The sequence below is a fragment of the Cryptotermes secundus genome, unplaced genomic scaffold, assembly GCF_002891405.2.
Source record: "Cryptotermes secundus unplaced genomic scaffold, Csec_1.0 scaffold218, whole genome shotgun sequence".
NCBI lineage: Eukaryota > Metazoa > Arthropoda > Insecta > Blattodea > Kalotermitidae > Cryptotermes > Cryptotermes secundus.
The window spans coordinates 602,668-619,614 of record NW_019733320.1 but is presented as its reverse complement, the minus strand read 5'-3'; the positions used below and the strand labels follow the sequence as shown (position 1 = coordinate 619,614).

The 16,947-nt window shown below is 41.8% G+C and overlaps 1 protein-coding gene across 1 annotated transcript in view; it reads left to right on the top strand.

The window, feature by feature from the left end:
* Positions 1–9,550: 9,550 nt before the first annotated feature.
* Positions 9,551–16,947, top strand: part of LOC111867909 (calmodulin) — a 22,750-nt gene continuing 15,353 nt past the window's right edge. The window contains exons 1-3 of the mRNA XM_023858130.2: positions 9,551–9,827; positions 11,250–11,424; positions 12,498–12,740. Coding sequence (XP_023713898.1) covers positions 9,825–9,827; positions 11,250–11,424; positions 12,498–12,740 — 421 coding nt within the window. The 5' untranslated portion in view covers positions 9,551–9,824. The remainder of the gene's footprint in view (positions 9,828–11,249; positions 11,425–12,497; positions 12,741–16,947) is intronic.

The window sequence follows — 16,947 nt, the reverse complement described above, 5'->3', positions numbered from 1 at the left end:
ACGGTGTCTCACATTAAGGGAAAAGCATAGGATGTCTGAGAACGGGGCTCTGAGGAGTATATTTGGATCTAAGAAGGAAAAAGCGACAGGCTGAAGGGGAAACTCGCGTATTGGGGGCTTCATAATATGTTTCCTTTTTCTCAATTGCTCTTCCAGCGCATTCAGGGCCCAGGCTTCTTATTCAGTTCCGTAATCATTTTTCACAGACGGTAGGACGTGCCGTTCATCAAATCTTATTGGGATGAGGAAATCAAGAAGCTTAAGGTAACAGGAGAAAGTAACTTGTATAGGATTCAGGATAAATAAATAGGGAATCATGGCAGAAAAGCGTCAAGGAAAGTAACCACTTGAAAGACCTAGGCGTAGACGAGAGGATAATATTAAAATGTGTCTTAAAGCAATGTGGCGGGCGGGTCTGGATTGGATTGATTTGACACAGGATAGGGACCAGTGGCTGGCTGTTGTGAATGTTGTAACGAACCTTCGGGTGCCATGAACTTCAAGACTATACTGAGGTCACGGAAAGTTGTCCCGTTCATGTTGCGGGTGTCGTTTTCTGAGGCTTCCCACTCTTTTCCTGCTACTGTGTTCCTCTCCTGGCCTGTCACGCAGCTCACAACGCTTGTCATTGGCCAGGCTATCACGACGCTAGAGACTAGAGGCGTAACAGCCCGGAGAAAATGCGGAGCTGGTCGGTCCCTGGGACCTTTTCCTGTGACGTCATTGAGGCTGAGAAATAATCAGCTCCTCAAGAACTCGGCGTAATGGATTCAATTCAAGATTAAAAGAAAGTATGGATGTGAAGCCGTGGATCTTGGTAGATAGACACAGTCATATAGGAGGAACCTACTGCCTCCATCTTCAGAGTAGTCTACCAAATTACATGGGGTCACATCTGGGAAGTCTCACCGCCGCAAAGACCTGACATCTCACCGTTAATCAGTTACTTCGTTAACTCCCACAAACATGCCCGTAAACAAAGAAGCGAGGCGCCGGCTGCCCAGTACAGCCCAGTGTATGTTTGTAGGTGTGTGGTTCCATGCTACGTGGGCCCCTTGTTACGATGGCATGGCGCGTCCTCGAGTTGCGGATGGAGAAGAAGGCCTCCACGTATGCGAATATATTGTGACATGTATACTCATTGCTAGGCAACGGGCCGGTAAACACATTCCCGCGGCAACTAATAGATGCTGAATTATCCGTTGCTAGACAACGACTCGCCAAGAACACTTATCTGAGGCAACGAATATACTCAGGAATAGACGAACTGTTCGAGGTGGTGGTCTATGTTCGGTTCGCCTCGAAGTTATAAAAGAGAGTTCGTTCTTGGGTTCAATCATTCAGTCAGAAGAGAATTCAGAAGTTAAGTGTTCAGCTGTGGAGTGCTAACCTGCGGACAGCGGAAGCTGAAGAAGTGACCGACGCGTAAATCAGAACCAAGTCAGTCACAGCAAAAGAGAAGACACTCGTAGTCCAGTAAGGAATGGGACGAGCCTTAGACAGTCATAGGAAATGAGTTGCTATAATTGATTCTAATTGTAGCAGAAGTGCCAGTCATCCAATCCAGAATCCATTATTGTTCGTCACGGAACCCCGAACACGTGACAATATTTAATAAGCAGCCACTGACAGCCGAGAAAGGATAGTCCTCCAGCTTGGGGCTTGGCGTGGTCCTAACAACTCCTCACCTTAAAACTCTTTTTGTTACGAAATGTTGCACAGGGTCTCGGAAAGAGGCCACTAGGGAGACCTAGGCGTAGGTAGGAGGATAATATAAAAATNAGACATTATGTCTCTAAACAGCATTAATGTGTGCTTGTAACTAAAACGTAGTAGTCTTTTTCTGTTATGTGCAAAAAGAGCACAAAATGAAGGCATAATGGGAAGGTTGCGCCTGCGCATATCTGGTTCAGATTAAATTAACTTGTGAAGAAAGCAGTCTTCTGGGATTTGGCACCGTGTATATGTGGTGTTAACCGACGTTTCGGAGGAACGTATCGCCTCCATCTTCAGGGTAGAAGAAAAAATATAAGAAATCTGCAAGCGAAGAGACCGTGAGAATCGGTAAAAGCAATCCGATTCTCACGGTCTCTTCGCTTTCAGATTTCTTATACTTTTTCTTCTACCCTGAAGATGGAGGCGATACGTTCCTCCGAAACGTCGGTTAACACCACATATACACGGTGCCAAATCCCAGAAGACTGCTTTCTTCACAAGTTAATTTAATCTGAACCAGATATGCGCAGGCGCAACCTTCCCATTATGCCTTCATTTTGTGCTCTTTTTGCACATAACAGAAAAAGACTACTACGTTTTAGTTACAAGCACACATTAATGCTGTTTAGAGACATAATGTCTGCTTATTCTGAAAATCGTGCGGGTTACCCAAATACGCTGCGTAGTGAAATACAGAGATTTATTATATTATGTAGCTACGGTAGTTTCAAAGACAAAAACGGCTCCACCCTTCGCTTCTTCTGTCAAGCCTTCATATGTAGTTCTTTGAAACACACTCACTACTATTCTACATTGTAGATTGAGGGAACTGGTTTCTCCGAAACGTTGGTACCTCTTTACGAAACTATGCAGCCATACACCTGACAAGTTCGATGAATTAGTAATGCATCTACTTCGTATTCGGGAGGTGGCCGGTTCAAATCTCGTCCAGAATAATACATTATACTGACTGAGGTTTCCATAATTTTCCTCAGTCCTCCAGGAAAATGGCGGACAGCACTTCAGATGAGACTGCGGCCGCTTCTTTCCACTTCTGTCTCCTTGTATTATTAACTAGCATCAGTCATTCGACGTAACATAACCTCAGTTACTGCCAGCATCGTTAAACAAACTGCGAGCAGTTATATAGGCTACACGGCGTCACGTCATAATCACGTCAGTGAGGACCCCGTGGCTCTCTCTCACGTGAGACCACACAGAGTCCAATTCCTTGAAGCGTGACCTTCCGAAGTACATGTCAGGTACCCATGTCTGACGTACGTACGTGCGGTGGTGACGAAATGTTATTGATTGCAGGCGTTGAGCATCACAGTGCACAAACTAATAGGGTTTCCTACTAGTCCGCATTTTGTAGCAGTTAGCGGCGTTTCTTGACGCCAGGATGCAACTGAAGAGTTTGGGGTCCCCACATATGTAGTTCACGAACATTCTGACATGACGCCCCACTTCTTGTTTCCTCCAGTTTCCTTTGCTTGAAATAAATGTTAACCATTTGCATTAGACATTTTAGTTTTGCTTATCATCAACTGACTCGTAATTAGTATTGTACCAAAACCGTGAGTAAAAACTGCCGATTTTGAAAATGAAAATACTGCGCAGTGCCCTGTAGTTGGCGGTGAATAATAACCCCCGTGTGGAGGCAGGTTAGAACACCTCCACCATGTCCCTGCGAGTCGTAGAAGGCGATGGGAACCGAACCCGGTTCCTGGGGGTATAACTAGGCCATCCTGTTACTAGGCCCCACCGATGGTGTCTCCACCTTATCGTGGTAGTGGTGTTTGAGACCCTGAGAGCTATGCCGGCGGTAGCGTAGCTACTGGTAGGGTCACCCATGTCGGGCAGGTCAAGAGGTAGGAGACAGACGAAGAGGGATACCCTGGTCCTCCAGGTTGGGGGTTGGGCGCGAGGCTAACAACCTCACACCGTAAGAACTAAATTGTTCAGAAACCAGACAATCAGCCTCGCACGGATGGACTGAACGGAAATCGACATCAGCGAAGGAGCTGAGACGGTTGGAGGATGTACATGATGACCTCCGTAACATGAAAGCGAAAGGGTGGGGAGGAAAGATGAACAGAGAGGAACTGAGGCAGATTGTTCGGGAGACCAAGGCTCACCCTGAGCTGTAGCGCCGAGGGAAGGAAGGGAGGAAAGATCCCTCTCACTGGGGAACATAAATACAAACACCTGGTCCTCCAGGTTGGGGTTTAGATGCAAGGCTGACGACCTTACTCTGTAAATATACGTGTATACATCGTATATTGCGAAATCCAAAGAACTGAAAACCTGGTGGTCTAATTTAACAGACAAATCTGGCAGAATCTTCTAAGGAAGGACATGGCTGAAAAGGGGCTGTTTTGCCAACGATGATGATGATTACAGACAAACGCTGTGTTTTCCTTTAATACCAGGATTAACCATCCTGACTGATGCTTACGGAAGAGATGCTAAACTGCACTGAACTTGACACCAAAAACGGTTTCTTGTCTCATGTCCTCGCGAATCCCCTAGAAGCCCATTACGCCCCCGCCCCCTTCCTAGGTTACTGCCCCAAGTGATAAACTCGTATGTCAGAACCTCGTTCCACCGAATTCGAGTGCTAAATCATGTGCTCGTACTCCCGTTATCAGTAATTTTAGCTGCAAAGAGAAACGCCTCCACTGATTTTATGTTACAAGAGTTCAGCTATGTAGCACGAATGGGGGAGAAGAGGAATGCGTGTAGGAAATTGATGGGAAAGCCAGAAGGAAAGAGACCACTGGGAAGACCAAGGCGTAGGTGGGTGGACAATATTAAAATGGATCTTAGAGGAATAGGATGGGATGGTGTGGATTGGATTGATCTGGGTCAGGATAGGGACCAGTGGAGGGCTCTTTTGAATATGGTAATGAACCTTCGGGTTCCATAAAATGCTGGGAAATTCTTGAGTAGCTGCAGATTTGGCTTCTCCTCAAGAAGGGCTCAGCTCTATGATTAAGTAAGTAAGAGTTACAGCTACTTTGCACCGTGCAGACTGGTCCAAACGACATAGCTTCTGACATGCCGGCTGGAATCTGGGTGGGAAAGGCAATTCAAAGGTATTCTGTGGTTTTCTCAGTACCTCCACTTAAAGGCCAGAATAATGCCTTAATATAAGCCACGGTCGTTTCCTTCCATATCCTCCCCAATTCGAATACATCTACTTTGCAATGCAGTGCTTAATTAATATTGCAAGCTACGTGATGGACGTGCAATTACGGCACAAGCTACAGATTGGTCATGGGTGTTGAAATTTGATAGATATGACATGAAAATAAAAACACGAAATTCCGGAAGAATTGATCGCATACTTTCCTCTGATACGACACGGACACGCAGAAAACGATGCTCTCAACATTCTTTCTGTTGCTGCTTGTGTTCGTTACCGCGGTAATGTTTTTACCTAGCCCTTGCCGGTCTACACACAAAGACACAGACTGGTAGTATGCTGTGGAGATGGGCTCAGGCGCCATGATATACACACCAAGTTTCATAAAGATTCGTTCAGGCATTCAAAAATTGATAGGAGAGGATACGCAGACACACAGACAGCATGGTGATCGCATAAGCCTGCTTTTATTTTTTCTGAATAAGGAGAAATAGGCTAATTAGCTGCAAGATTAAGGGCGATTCACTCGGAGACGGCCCTGGATTAAAGTACATATCACACCATAATCTGCAGATGAGAATGAAACTTGACAACGGTATACACTAGGAACACTAGCCTGATGCCGGCCTTTCCGGTTCGCGTCACTTCCGTCAGTCTGTGATCCCGCACGCTGTGATGGCTGCAACTTCGATCATTTTGTCAGCCTGTATCTCCAGGCCGAGAAGGGCCAATTTCAACATCTTCTGTAACCCAACTATTCCCACACCTACAAAGTTTCGTTTCCCTTAGTAAAATCACTGCGTGATTTGCGGTTATTATCTTCCGGCCTCCCCCGAGTGAATCGGTCTGTATATTATGTTGAGAGAATTAGAGAGACTCTGAATGAACCGGTGACATCTTATTTCATAGGATTGTGACCAATTTATGAATTTCGCCAGCCGCTTCTTGTTTTAAACATTTGAATTTGCCAGCAGTCTGTTCTCAAATGTTCCTTAAGCTTCGTTTTTGCCTCACAATTTCGTGAGGAACCCACTTCCTGCTCTGCTTAGAAAGCGATGTGTAATATGTCACATTTAAACATATGGCAGTGCCGTGGAGAGTACATTTTTTGTTAGGCGGCAGAACTAATGACACATCCGGAAACACAGTCATATCGAGAGACTGCAGTTTAGCGCGAAAGGCATTCTGGGGAAGTGACGTCAGCGCATTAAAAAAAACATATGCATTGCGTTCCCGCATATCTGTCGATGAGCATCGCCACACGAGACAACGCGTATACCGAAAACCAGGCTGCTCTTGTTACGTGACCTGTGTTCTTACACGGTCTGAATCTTGATCCAGAGATCAGCTGTATCATACATCCTTCCAGTTCATCATTCATACGTGACCTGACATCCGACAGTAACCAATTCAGTGGAACACTTTAGAACTCAATGTTAAGTGGCACTGATATTGCTACCGCCAAACGAGTTCGGGCGTCCGCCATTTTGTTATTGGTGACTGCAGGAACTTCAAAAGTACAAGATTCTCGTGACCTCCGACATCATATGTTCATACCAGGTAAAGTTGTCCCTGTGCTTAACTAATTAAGCACTACGCATGGAGACGTATTCTTGACCTTGACAGCTTAACTCCTCTGCTACTTTACCCACGGGGGAACTATCTCCGGCACCCACTGGGTAAGAGGCTGGCTGCTGGACCCCACAACTGGTGTGGATGACATGGAAATTTCTCCGCTCTTGTCCCTACCGGGGCGTGAATTCCGACCCCTCGGATGTCCAGCCAGTAGGCAGTCGCTTTTCCGACTGCGCTCTCCCGGCTCCATGTTCATATCAGAGTTGGTGAAAATCAGTGAGCTGGTTCAGCGGTTGAAATGGACACACACACACAGACGCGAGGTACTAAGCTCATGATGTTACTTTCTTCCTGAAGTAAGGAATGTAGGCTATGAACGTCTCTCCCAGTTTGGACTGAATTCCGGTCCTCCTGGAAATTTTATTGAATGGACTGCGCTTGTCTACTTGTCTGAGAACAAATGGTATTATCCAAGGGGGGGGGGCTGAAGGGTAGGTTAAGTGGTTTTCGTACACTGTGTGGCACTAATGTGCTAAAAACAAATGAACAACCCAGAAACACTGAAGCATTTCGATAGAAAATGTAGTATAAAAACATATGCATTGAAATCCATCATGTGGATGTCTCCTGACCATCTCCCTAGAACAGATGACATCTTCTAAAAGGATTCGTGAACCACAATTTCAATGTAGATATACTAGGCCAAGCTTCAGTGCTGAGCATATTTTGGCCTGGAATTACCTTCCTTAGTCACTGCAACAAACTTCGTTTCACATGAATGGATACGACCAACTCGTAGTCATTTCTCTGTGATTCATAACTCTCTTCCTCTCCCGTCTCCTTAGCCAACAGATTCCTCCGGATACGCTACAGCTACAGCAGAGACTTCATTGAGAGCTGTTAGTAACTCATCTAGTCAAGAAATTAATCTTTTATTAAAACCGAAGGTTCACTGTCGCGCCCACAAGAAACCGCCACCAGACCCAATCCTGAGCCAACTGTATCGAGTTCTTAAGTAGCTGTCCATGTGCTTAATTAATCACCACGCTATGAATACATATGGGGCGTGGAGGTATAGCTCCGCGCGTTCTTAGCATCAGGACTATATGCAGGTGAATGGAATCTGCTTTACCCCTGACGAAAAACCATCCATGTCCACTGGATAGTGGTCTGAATGAGCCCAGAGCCGGCATGGATGCTGTGGAGTAAGGAAACACATGTTGCTCCTGCCAGGAATCGAACCTCGTTTCCTCGCAAATCCAGCCCATAGACTAGACGTTTAACGAAGTGCAGTGATGTAGGTCTGTCCTGTTACTCATTACTTCTGTTTCTTTCATAGTTATTTAACAAATATAATTTCTCACCTTTTATGGATCCCGAAGTTTCACAAGAACCAACCACTGATCTCTCCTGAACAAGCTCAAGGAAACACACAAAAAAGTACGTGTATTCCGGACGGTACGAAAGGAATTGGTGACTTTAATGATAAAAACGAATGATTTAGGATTTTAATTAAACCCATAAAAGTTGTGAAAAATACATCATTATGTGTACAAAGCTATCTGTTCAACGCGGCTGATTCGTTACACAGAAAATTATTCTTCATTTTGGCACTAGATCTGAATTAGTACAAGCTACAGAATGACCACTAAATATTCCATGTTTAAATCCATTAGATTATCAGGTTTAGAACGAACTTAATCAGTTAGTTTTCAGAAACCACAGGGAACCATTTCAATTCCCGGAGTTGCTGCAATGAAGTGCTGAACTTGTGTGGCTTATCGTATCTGAAGACAGAGAAAAGAAAGTAGTAACCAGAGAAACCAAGGGCCCTATTCAATATAAATGTAGATAAAAATGCGTTATTGGATTAAATAACATTCAAAATAAAAAAGAACTTTTCCGTGCTCATGATTAGGTATGTGGTAAAAGGCCAATGTTTATATCGACAACAGTGCTGGACGTTACAGCTTAGGGCCTCACAATCAGAGGGACTTGCAAATACCGAAAGAAACATTCATTCTTGAGGCAAGCACAACATTCTCTTGTAAAACTGGAATGATTAACTGATGGCTACATCTCGTCTGACTTGAAAGATGGAAGCAACGCCCACGAGAACAGCTGTGACAATCGAAAACAACTTAGGAGACACCATTGCTCTTTGCGGTGCAGCTGTGAGACTATTGCAACAGGTTTCATATCTTTCACATACAACAGCATAATTTCATTATCTTTAAAATAAAATTACAAAGGCCTCGTCATTAAAATGGCTTAAGGCCTCCGATATCTTAATCCGGCCTTCGTCGCTGTAGCTACTTGTAACAAAATTTGCTTTTGTTAGTTGTTTTTCACCGATCTTAAGAAAGAGCGCAGAGAGTTAAGGATAAACATGACACATAATTCGGAAAACTATAGCAACAGGTGGCACCTGAAACCTTCCCACATAATGTGGTTAGCAGTTTTGCCGGTTGTTTTTATTTGCACGAAAAGACAAATTATGGTGGCTTGTTAATACTGGTATATGCAATGCTATTTACAACGGAGTGGCTGGTAGTCCTTTACGTAACTCACCTGCATCCAGCAAGTACTTGACCTGCATTACGTTGTGTACCTTCCCCATTAAATCTACTTCCTAAATCCCAACAGAAAAGAAAGAATATGGGTCATTTCTTAATTCAACGAATTCAGAACTCCATACAATATGGGAAGGGAGGGGACTATCATTGTGTGCTTAAGCGTTTACATCTTTTCGGGGTAATGGGACTCAGCAGCTCAGGATATTAAGGATTCTGCAATACCCGAAAGTAAAATTTGAATATTATTTTGCAGTAATATTTCGGAATTTCTTTCCTGCCGCCACGACGGCACATGCTTAAAGACTCCACCCTAACCCTTCTTTCTATCTTGTCCGGCCGGCGCAAAGCGCCGGTCTGACTCTACAGCTCACCAACTGTATACACCAGTGCTTGACGCATTGCAGGTGTGCATCAGCCAATCAGAGAAGGGCTTAGTTTGGACGTTAGACGAGCCGACAAGGAAGTCTTGTAAACAAGACCGCACCCTGCACCTATAAAGCTCATTCACTTGCGCATGTAAACTTAATCCGCTATCTGTGTTTGAATTAGACGCAACGTATGTTCTATAGGTGCAACATATGAACTTATTTCATTTTATTACAAATATTATTTTAAGCTGGACAAATTATAATCATTCTGTACTTATTTTTGTGTTCAAATAGTTGTTCTCGCGGAGTTATACTATTGGTGTTACTGAAGGACCTTCCATTATTCAAAGTATTTCGTGTCAGCGCTCGACGAGTTCGTTGTGGCGGTGTTAGTGGTGCCGGGAATTTTTAGACGGTAGTGCGTTTCGGGACGTATCAACAATGGTAAGTTTGTGAAAATAACCATCCTGTTAATAATAATGTTCTTTATAGATATTAGATTGAGGTTCTGTAGTTATTTTTTGGTTTCGATGATATGTTTAACTATTGTGGTGCTCCAATGTTTTCGTATGCATTGAGCTCTATTGATAAACACTCGGAGTTCATAATGTTCAGATTTTGAAATCTAGAGCGCAGAATGCTGTCGTATTGTTCAGCACAAGTTGTAGTAATCGTGTTAATATGTAAATAGCCAAAATATAAGTAGGAAAGAAAAAACGCCGGTAACCAGGTGCACCCCGAATGATGAACGCTGTTTGCTACGAGAAATGTGTGGACGTAGTGTTTATTAGTGAAGTGGATTGCATTTGTGAAAATTCACAACGGGTTGTCTGACATTTCATTCGGAAAAGGGGTTTACACTCCGATTGTACTTCAGTTCTAACCTTAAAAGGTGAACATGAAATATAAGTCATGACAGTTCAAAAGTAAGTATGCGGTAGACTTGTATGCATCCAAAGATTGTAGCTATAGAGTTGCAGGTTCATTTCACATAACTCAAGGTAGGGACAACCGACTGTCAGAATATAGCACAAGCATAGTGTGTTCTGTAATCCAAATAGAACTGACGTCAAATGTGGATAGGTGGCAGGAATTCTATAAAACATAACTCTTTTGAATAGTTTTGTTTAACCGTGCGCACATGGTCATACGTGGATTTTTGACATTGTTTTCATGGCATAAACAACATTAGTAAGGTGATGAATGTATTCTCTCCTTTGTGTATATATTTTTTTGTATTTCTGCATTCTATAAGTCGTTTAAAGTAAACAATGAATGTGCTTGTGGGATATGTGTGCCGAGCGATTGGAATTTATTTTGTTTAGGATATTGGCCTGTGGCATCTAAAATCAGTATAAATCGAGTCTTAAATTTTTGGATGTGTCTTCCTTAATGGGCTGACTGTATGTGTTTCAAATTTATGAATGTGATTTGTTTCATTCTAGTCCGTCACACTTTAGATTTTATATCCAATCGTATAATATTAACATTATATGTATATTTTAACGCTCAGAACATATATTGTAATAGTAGCTTCCAGCTATGTTGATGTCCCTCTGATAATGGTCTCTGAAGACTGAAACATGTAAGAGCATGAAGAATTGAAATAAGAAAAATCTTCACCAGTCACACTGGATGGAACTGTTCAACTTTTTATAATTATGAATGAGATATATAATTTGAAGAAAGCAGTCTTCTGGGATTTGGCATCTTCTACCCTGAAGATGGAGGCGATACGTTCATCCGAAACGTTGGTTAACACCACATATACACCGTGCCAAATCCCAGAAGCCTGCTTTCTTCATAGCCGCTACCATGAATGCCTCAAATCTTACACAGATTTATAATTTCTTTACACCTTGGTAGGCTGACCAGCTGACTGAAGAGCAGATTGCAGAATTCAAGGAGGCGTTCTCCTTGTTTGATAAAGATGGTGATGGTACAATCACGACCAAGGAGTTGGGAACTGTTATGAGATCACTAGGACAGAATCCAACTGAAGCTGAACTCCAAGATATGATCAATGAAGTAGATGCTGATGGTATGTCTTAAGTAAAAAATTTGTGGTGAAATCTAATTAAGTTGGCCTAGGATGTTGGGAAAGAAATTTGGTTGACTTAATGTTCACTTTGGTTCACCCAGCTTTGCATGTACTAATTTTGTAGTTATTAGTAATGGTAAAACTATACTATGGGAAGTTCGCTGAAGATGGATAAAAAAAATCATGCAGATGTCTAAATGTGTCAAGTGAAAATAAGGGTCCACATTGAAATTAATGATACCTTTTATATCGGCACTGCATTTAACACTGCCAATGAAAAAAATTAATCTTAATTAAGCACTGGACCATGGAGATATGTGGGGAGTGAAGGTAGAGCTGTATTCATAACCTTGGCACCAAGGGGAAATGCATTGTTAGCTTTACTTCCCAGCAGCTGTATACTTGGGAAAGACTATCATACCTAGTGGGTAGGAGGCCAGGTGGGTCAAGTGCCTCTGCTAGAGATGAAACCAGTACTCCTTGGTAATGTAGCCAATAGCTTATAGTCACTATACCTAGAAAGATACCTTTGCTCATTTCATTAAACAATCTAGTATGCAGTGCAGTGAAGTCAGTTTCGTATATTTAAAATTTAAGAGATTTTGTTATATTTTTGTAAATAGGAGGAGTTTGATGCTTTTAATTTTTATATTTAGATACATTAAAATAAAAGCAAAGGTTTAACATGAAGGGCATGCATTCATTTGAGATCTTAACATTTTGCAGCTTTAAATTTTGGGAAGACTTCCTTTTTTATCTGTGTGTAAATTTTATTTTGCTAGGAGCCATAAAATTTCTCGGTTTCAGGTGCAGAGAGTGTAATGGATGTCCCAATATATTAGGGCAGTTTTATTTGCATTGTTATATTCCTGTAATAGAGTGATTTTTTCTACTTTCCTAAAGTGGTAGCTCCCTTATCTAATAATCTGGGAATAAATTAAATTTGTTCCCAGATTGAAAGTTTATTTGTAATAAGTGCATTTATGGTGGTAAGAAGTGTCTCGGAATCTGTGCATCACAGTATTTATATTTCCTATTTCTTGTGTTCCATATTTCATGTTAAATTGTTTAAGGTAATGGTACAATCGACTTCCCTGAATTCCTCACAATGATGGCGAGAAAAATGAAAGACACAGATAGTGAGGAGGAGATTAGAGAGGCCTTCCGAGTTTTTGATAAGGACGGTAATGGTTTTATCAGTGCGGCAGAGCTGAGGCATGTCATGACTAACCTGGGAGAAAAGCTGACTGACGAAGAAGTTGATGAGATGATTCGGGAAGCTGACATTGATGGAGATGGTCAAGTGAATTATGAAGGTAGGGCATTGTGGCAGCCACAGGCATGCTCCACCAATTTACAGCCACAGCTTGGTGATTTGGGCTTGCAGAAAAGAACCATAAAAGAAGGAAATGCATTGTTTTTGGGGCCCACTATACATGTGTATGGATGTAAAAATCTAGATGTTTGTGAAGATGTGTATTCAGTGATAAATTGTCTGGACTGTATTCTGCCCTAATTTCTATCTTTAAGATGTTTTGGGGGTTCGGCTGTGTTGTCAGAAGTTTCCGAGCTATGGATGGAAACTGCAACCGGTCTCAGAAATCGGAGCAATGGTAAATGTTCGGAAAAACTGATCGTTGCGTTGTTTGTGAGTGATTAATTTTCCAGGTTGTAAATATAGGTCGAGGTAAAGTAGGTTTGTTTTACATCCATGCAATAAAAACAAAAGCATTGTAGTTTCTTTCCTTTATGGAACGCTAGAGGTTGGGGCAATAGAGCAGTAGTATGAAAGGAGGTGGAAGTCAGCTTTGCATACTTGTCCATTTGATAAGCAGGTAAACTTGTGTGTTACATTCTTATCACTTTCAGGATTGTGAATTACTGAAGTGTGTGTGTACCTTGGTTTCTCATTAAGTTACCTTGCTGTTGAGCTATGCTTGTTATGTAATGTTGAGTTATTGTTTATATATGTGAGTAATGTCCCTGTTTGCTGCTTTCTGTTTGTCATATTTGTGTATATGTGGAAGTATGTTTGTGGTGTCTATCCAGTGCAACTTTTGAGGTACTGACATCGCTGTCATTTTCTACCCTCTTTGTATAGTCTATTAATGTAATTTGAATTCTGGGCTACCGTGTACATAATTCGTTGCTCTTGTATGTCTCTTGGAAGGACTGTAGTTTGGCTGCACATGGTATATACACCTACATTTGAGATATGTGGTTTTTGTATATTTCCAAATTTTACAATTCTGTATACATGTCACCTGGCCATATGTTTATCAGTGCGAAATACCAAGAATTGGTTCATAACTAAGCAGTTACATTCAAGGAAATGGATATGGGCTAGTAACAATTTCTTCCCAAGCTGGCAGGTGGTATCTGTTGATTCAGTCAAGGAAATTGTGTTAATGAAAATCAGTAGTGAAGGTGGCGCAGTGCCGAATGCTTGGAAAGGCTGCTACTGTGCTTCAAGATCATTAGAACTGGAGGGTAACAAAGGTTTTGTCCTTTGAATAGAAGCTGTTAAGTTCTTACATGAGAATAGCTGTATGCATTTTGTATCCTCCACACCACAGCATTTCTTAGTGTTGTACTGCTTTCTGGAGTGGAAGAGAGAGAGAATATGGGGTTTGGTACTGTGAGGTCATGGATATCTGGAGGGTGAAGTTGTGACCAACAAAATTCTTAATTTGGGAAGGGGGGGATTGTGCTTCATGCTTAATGTCTACTACCATTTTACTTGTAGAGGGGTATATAGTAAATGCTATTCTCTTGAGATGGTCAGGATAAATTTTTGGATTAGAATTTATGCTGTGATGTTATGTTGTTAGTGGACTGCACTGTCATAAGGCAATTGATTAGAACATTATATGGCAGTTTATTAGCAGAAGAGACTTAGGATTTTGGGATGGAGTGTTTTTGGAAGTCCACGCAAAGTACGATTTTATTTAACCCCTGTGCCTTTGTTGGTTTTACAAACCTAAAAAAGAAAAAAGTCTGTTTTTGACAGATTTAAGAGCCACTGCTTACTGACTAACGAAGCAGATGCCTCAGTAACAAATCTTGCCGCATTCAGTTGCCCTATAATTTCTTGTGAAACTGTTGATTGTAGTGCACCACTTTTTATAGTTTTGCTGTACTGTTCGGAAAGGAAGGCATAGCTGTAGTGCTTGCAGAATCTGAGATGTGGCAAGTGCCTTCTGATATCAGGATGTATTGCCGTAATATTGTTAATGTAGAGTATCTAGCAAATAGACTCAGCTACCTAAAAGGTTTGGTAGCTGCAAAGATCAAACCAGTAAGACAGCTGATAAGTTATACCCCCTGTTTAGAAATGAGTGTGCTCAGAGGCAGGAAACTTTTTAAGCGGAGATTGGCCAGTAAGCTTCCGGTGGTAACATTCACTCTTAGATTGGTGGGAGGAGTTCTGTTCATTTCATAGAGTTACTTGAGGTGGGAGTGCAGTAAAGTTTTTTTATGTGACTCATCATCCAAACAATTTCATGTAAAGATTCATAGATTAATTAGCAATGTTTATGAAATATTAATCTGGATACATTTGAACAAAAATACAAATTTCTGATGATGCTCCATCAAAAGGAAATATATGAATTGATTGATATGAAGATACAATGTAAGATACAGTTCAGTCATATTGGTGCTTCCTGCTGCTTGCTGAAAAAGAGTTGTACACCCCCTCCTATCTAATAGGGCTAGGGAGGAGTTCCAGATCACTAGCAGAATTGACATGGCTGTTGCCTAACACAGTACTTACACGAATTACATCAGATGTTGGAAATGCTGTCTGTTACACGTTCATGTGTTGATAGTGTGTATTCACATGTCGAAATTCTTCTCCCGGAATCAAGTAAACTTTGAAACCCTTGCCTCAGGGAGCATCGTGCCCCCTGCCCCTCAGTAATGATGAAATTTGTGCTAAACGAACACTGTCTTCACACCTCATAGTGAACATTTAGAGCATCTTGTGTAATTAGGGTGTTGTATTTGTAATCAGTTAAGCTATAGGTATCTTCATTCTGCTAGTAGTGTGAGCATCCATGTCCTGGCTAGATGGGGAGCGTCTCTTGCTGGCCCTGCTGCATATGCAGTGCACCCTTTGTATAACATTCTTTGGTGGCCCTTATCAGCTCCACACCCTGAAATTTGTATAGAACGGGTTATTCAGCACAATGGTTTTATGGGATTGGCCATTTCCTGTTGCTACACAATTTTTATATTGTTACATATTCACATACAGTTAGTGTGTTGGAGTGCTAGTAGCAAGTGCCTGGTAAAAGTCCAGCTACTCTGAGCTAGGTACTGGCAACCTTACGAAGGAAAAGTGCTGTTTATGTACACTGAATTTCTCACTGATGTATGAACATTAAAAGTATGTTGAGAATAGAACGATTAGTTCTCCAGTGAGGGCGGAACAACCTGGGTCCACTTGGCATGGCAGCAGCTGATTGGCCTATTGTAGCTTGTTCTGGGTGATTATGATGATGGAGAATTTGGTGGAATGGAGATTGACGGGAAACCGAAGTACTCGGAGAAAAGCTGCCCCAGCGCCACTTATCCACCACAAATCCCACTTGACCAGACCTGGGATCGAACCCGGGCTGCCATGGTTGGAAAAACAACCCGTGTTATTGATTTAGATACACCCTTGTTCCTATAGTAGGTGGAGTATATTCAAGACTGTTAACACAGCTGCATGTGGGCTGATGGAAGCTTTGAACCGGTAGTGTTAAAAGAGAACAGGTTCTGTTGCAGTAATTTCTCCCTGTGTGCTATGGGACAAGCATGGAGATTTTTTTTAATTTCTCTTGGCTGTTACAATATACCAAACTACGCAGGGAGATGTGTGTGATCATGAAATGGTTAACCCATAACCGATGAGTCTCTGGCTTCATTGTGTTCAATGCATTATATTCCATTGCAATAAAAGACTTTTCTTGCCAAGGTGACAAGTGTTCAAAATTTTAGTCTACTGGTGGTTTAACAGGAGTGAATAATTTGCAGACAGTTTCTCTTTTTAAGATAAAGTATGTCATGTAGGTGTGTACTATACTGAATTGAACTGTTGATATCTTGCATGCGCAAGACTTACGCTAAATGTGCTTTGGAGCAAGCTCAATTAGATTTAAAACTACATGTGGTGTAAATATGAAATAAAACAACGTTGGGAGGAAGACTGAAATGTTTGTTGTTGAATATGGAAAGTGAAGCTTTCACTGTTCGTTTCAGTCAATGTGCGTGTATGTGTTCTCTACCATCTCTTGCACAATTCTCTGTGAACTAATTATTCAGTAATTACTGGTATTAATACTTCTACATCATCCACTTTTAAGTGCCCAGAAAACTAGAGTACGAGAATGTTAACGATACAGTGACCACTCTCTTGTAAGAACACGTTGATGTTATGTGGGTTGGGTTTTTGCAGTTGACTAGTACTCAGAATTAGCATGTATGAATGCATTAGCATTTAATACAGTGGTTGTTGCTGTTGAAAAGTGTAATGCT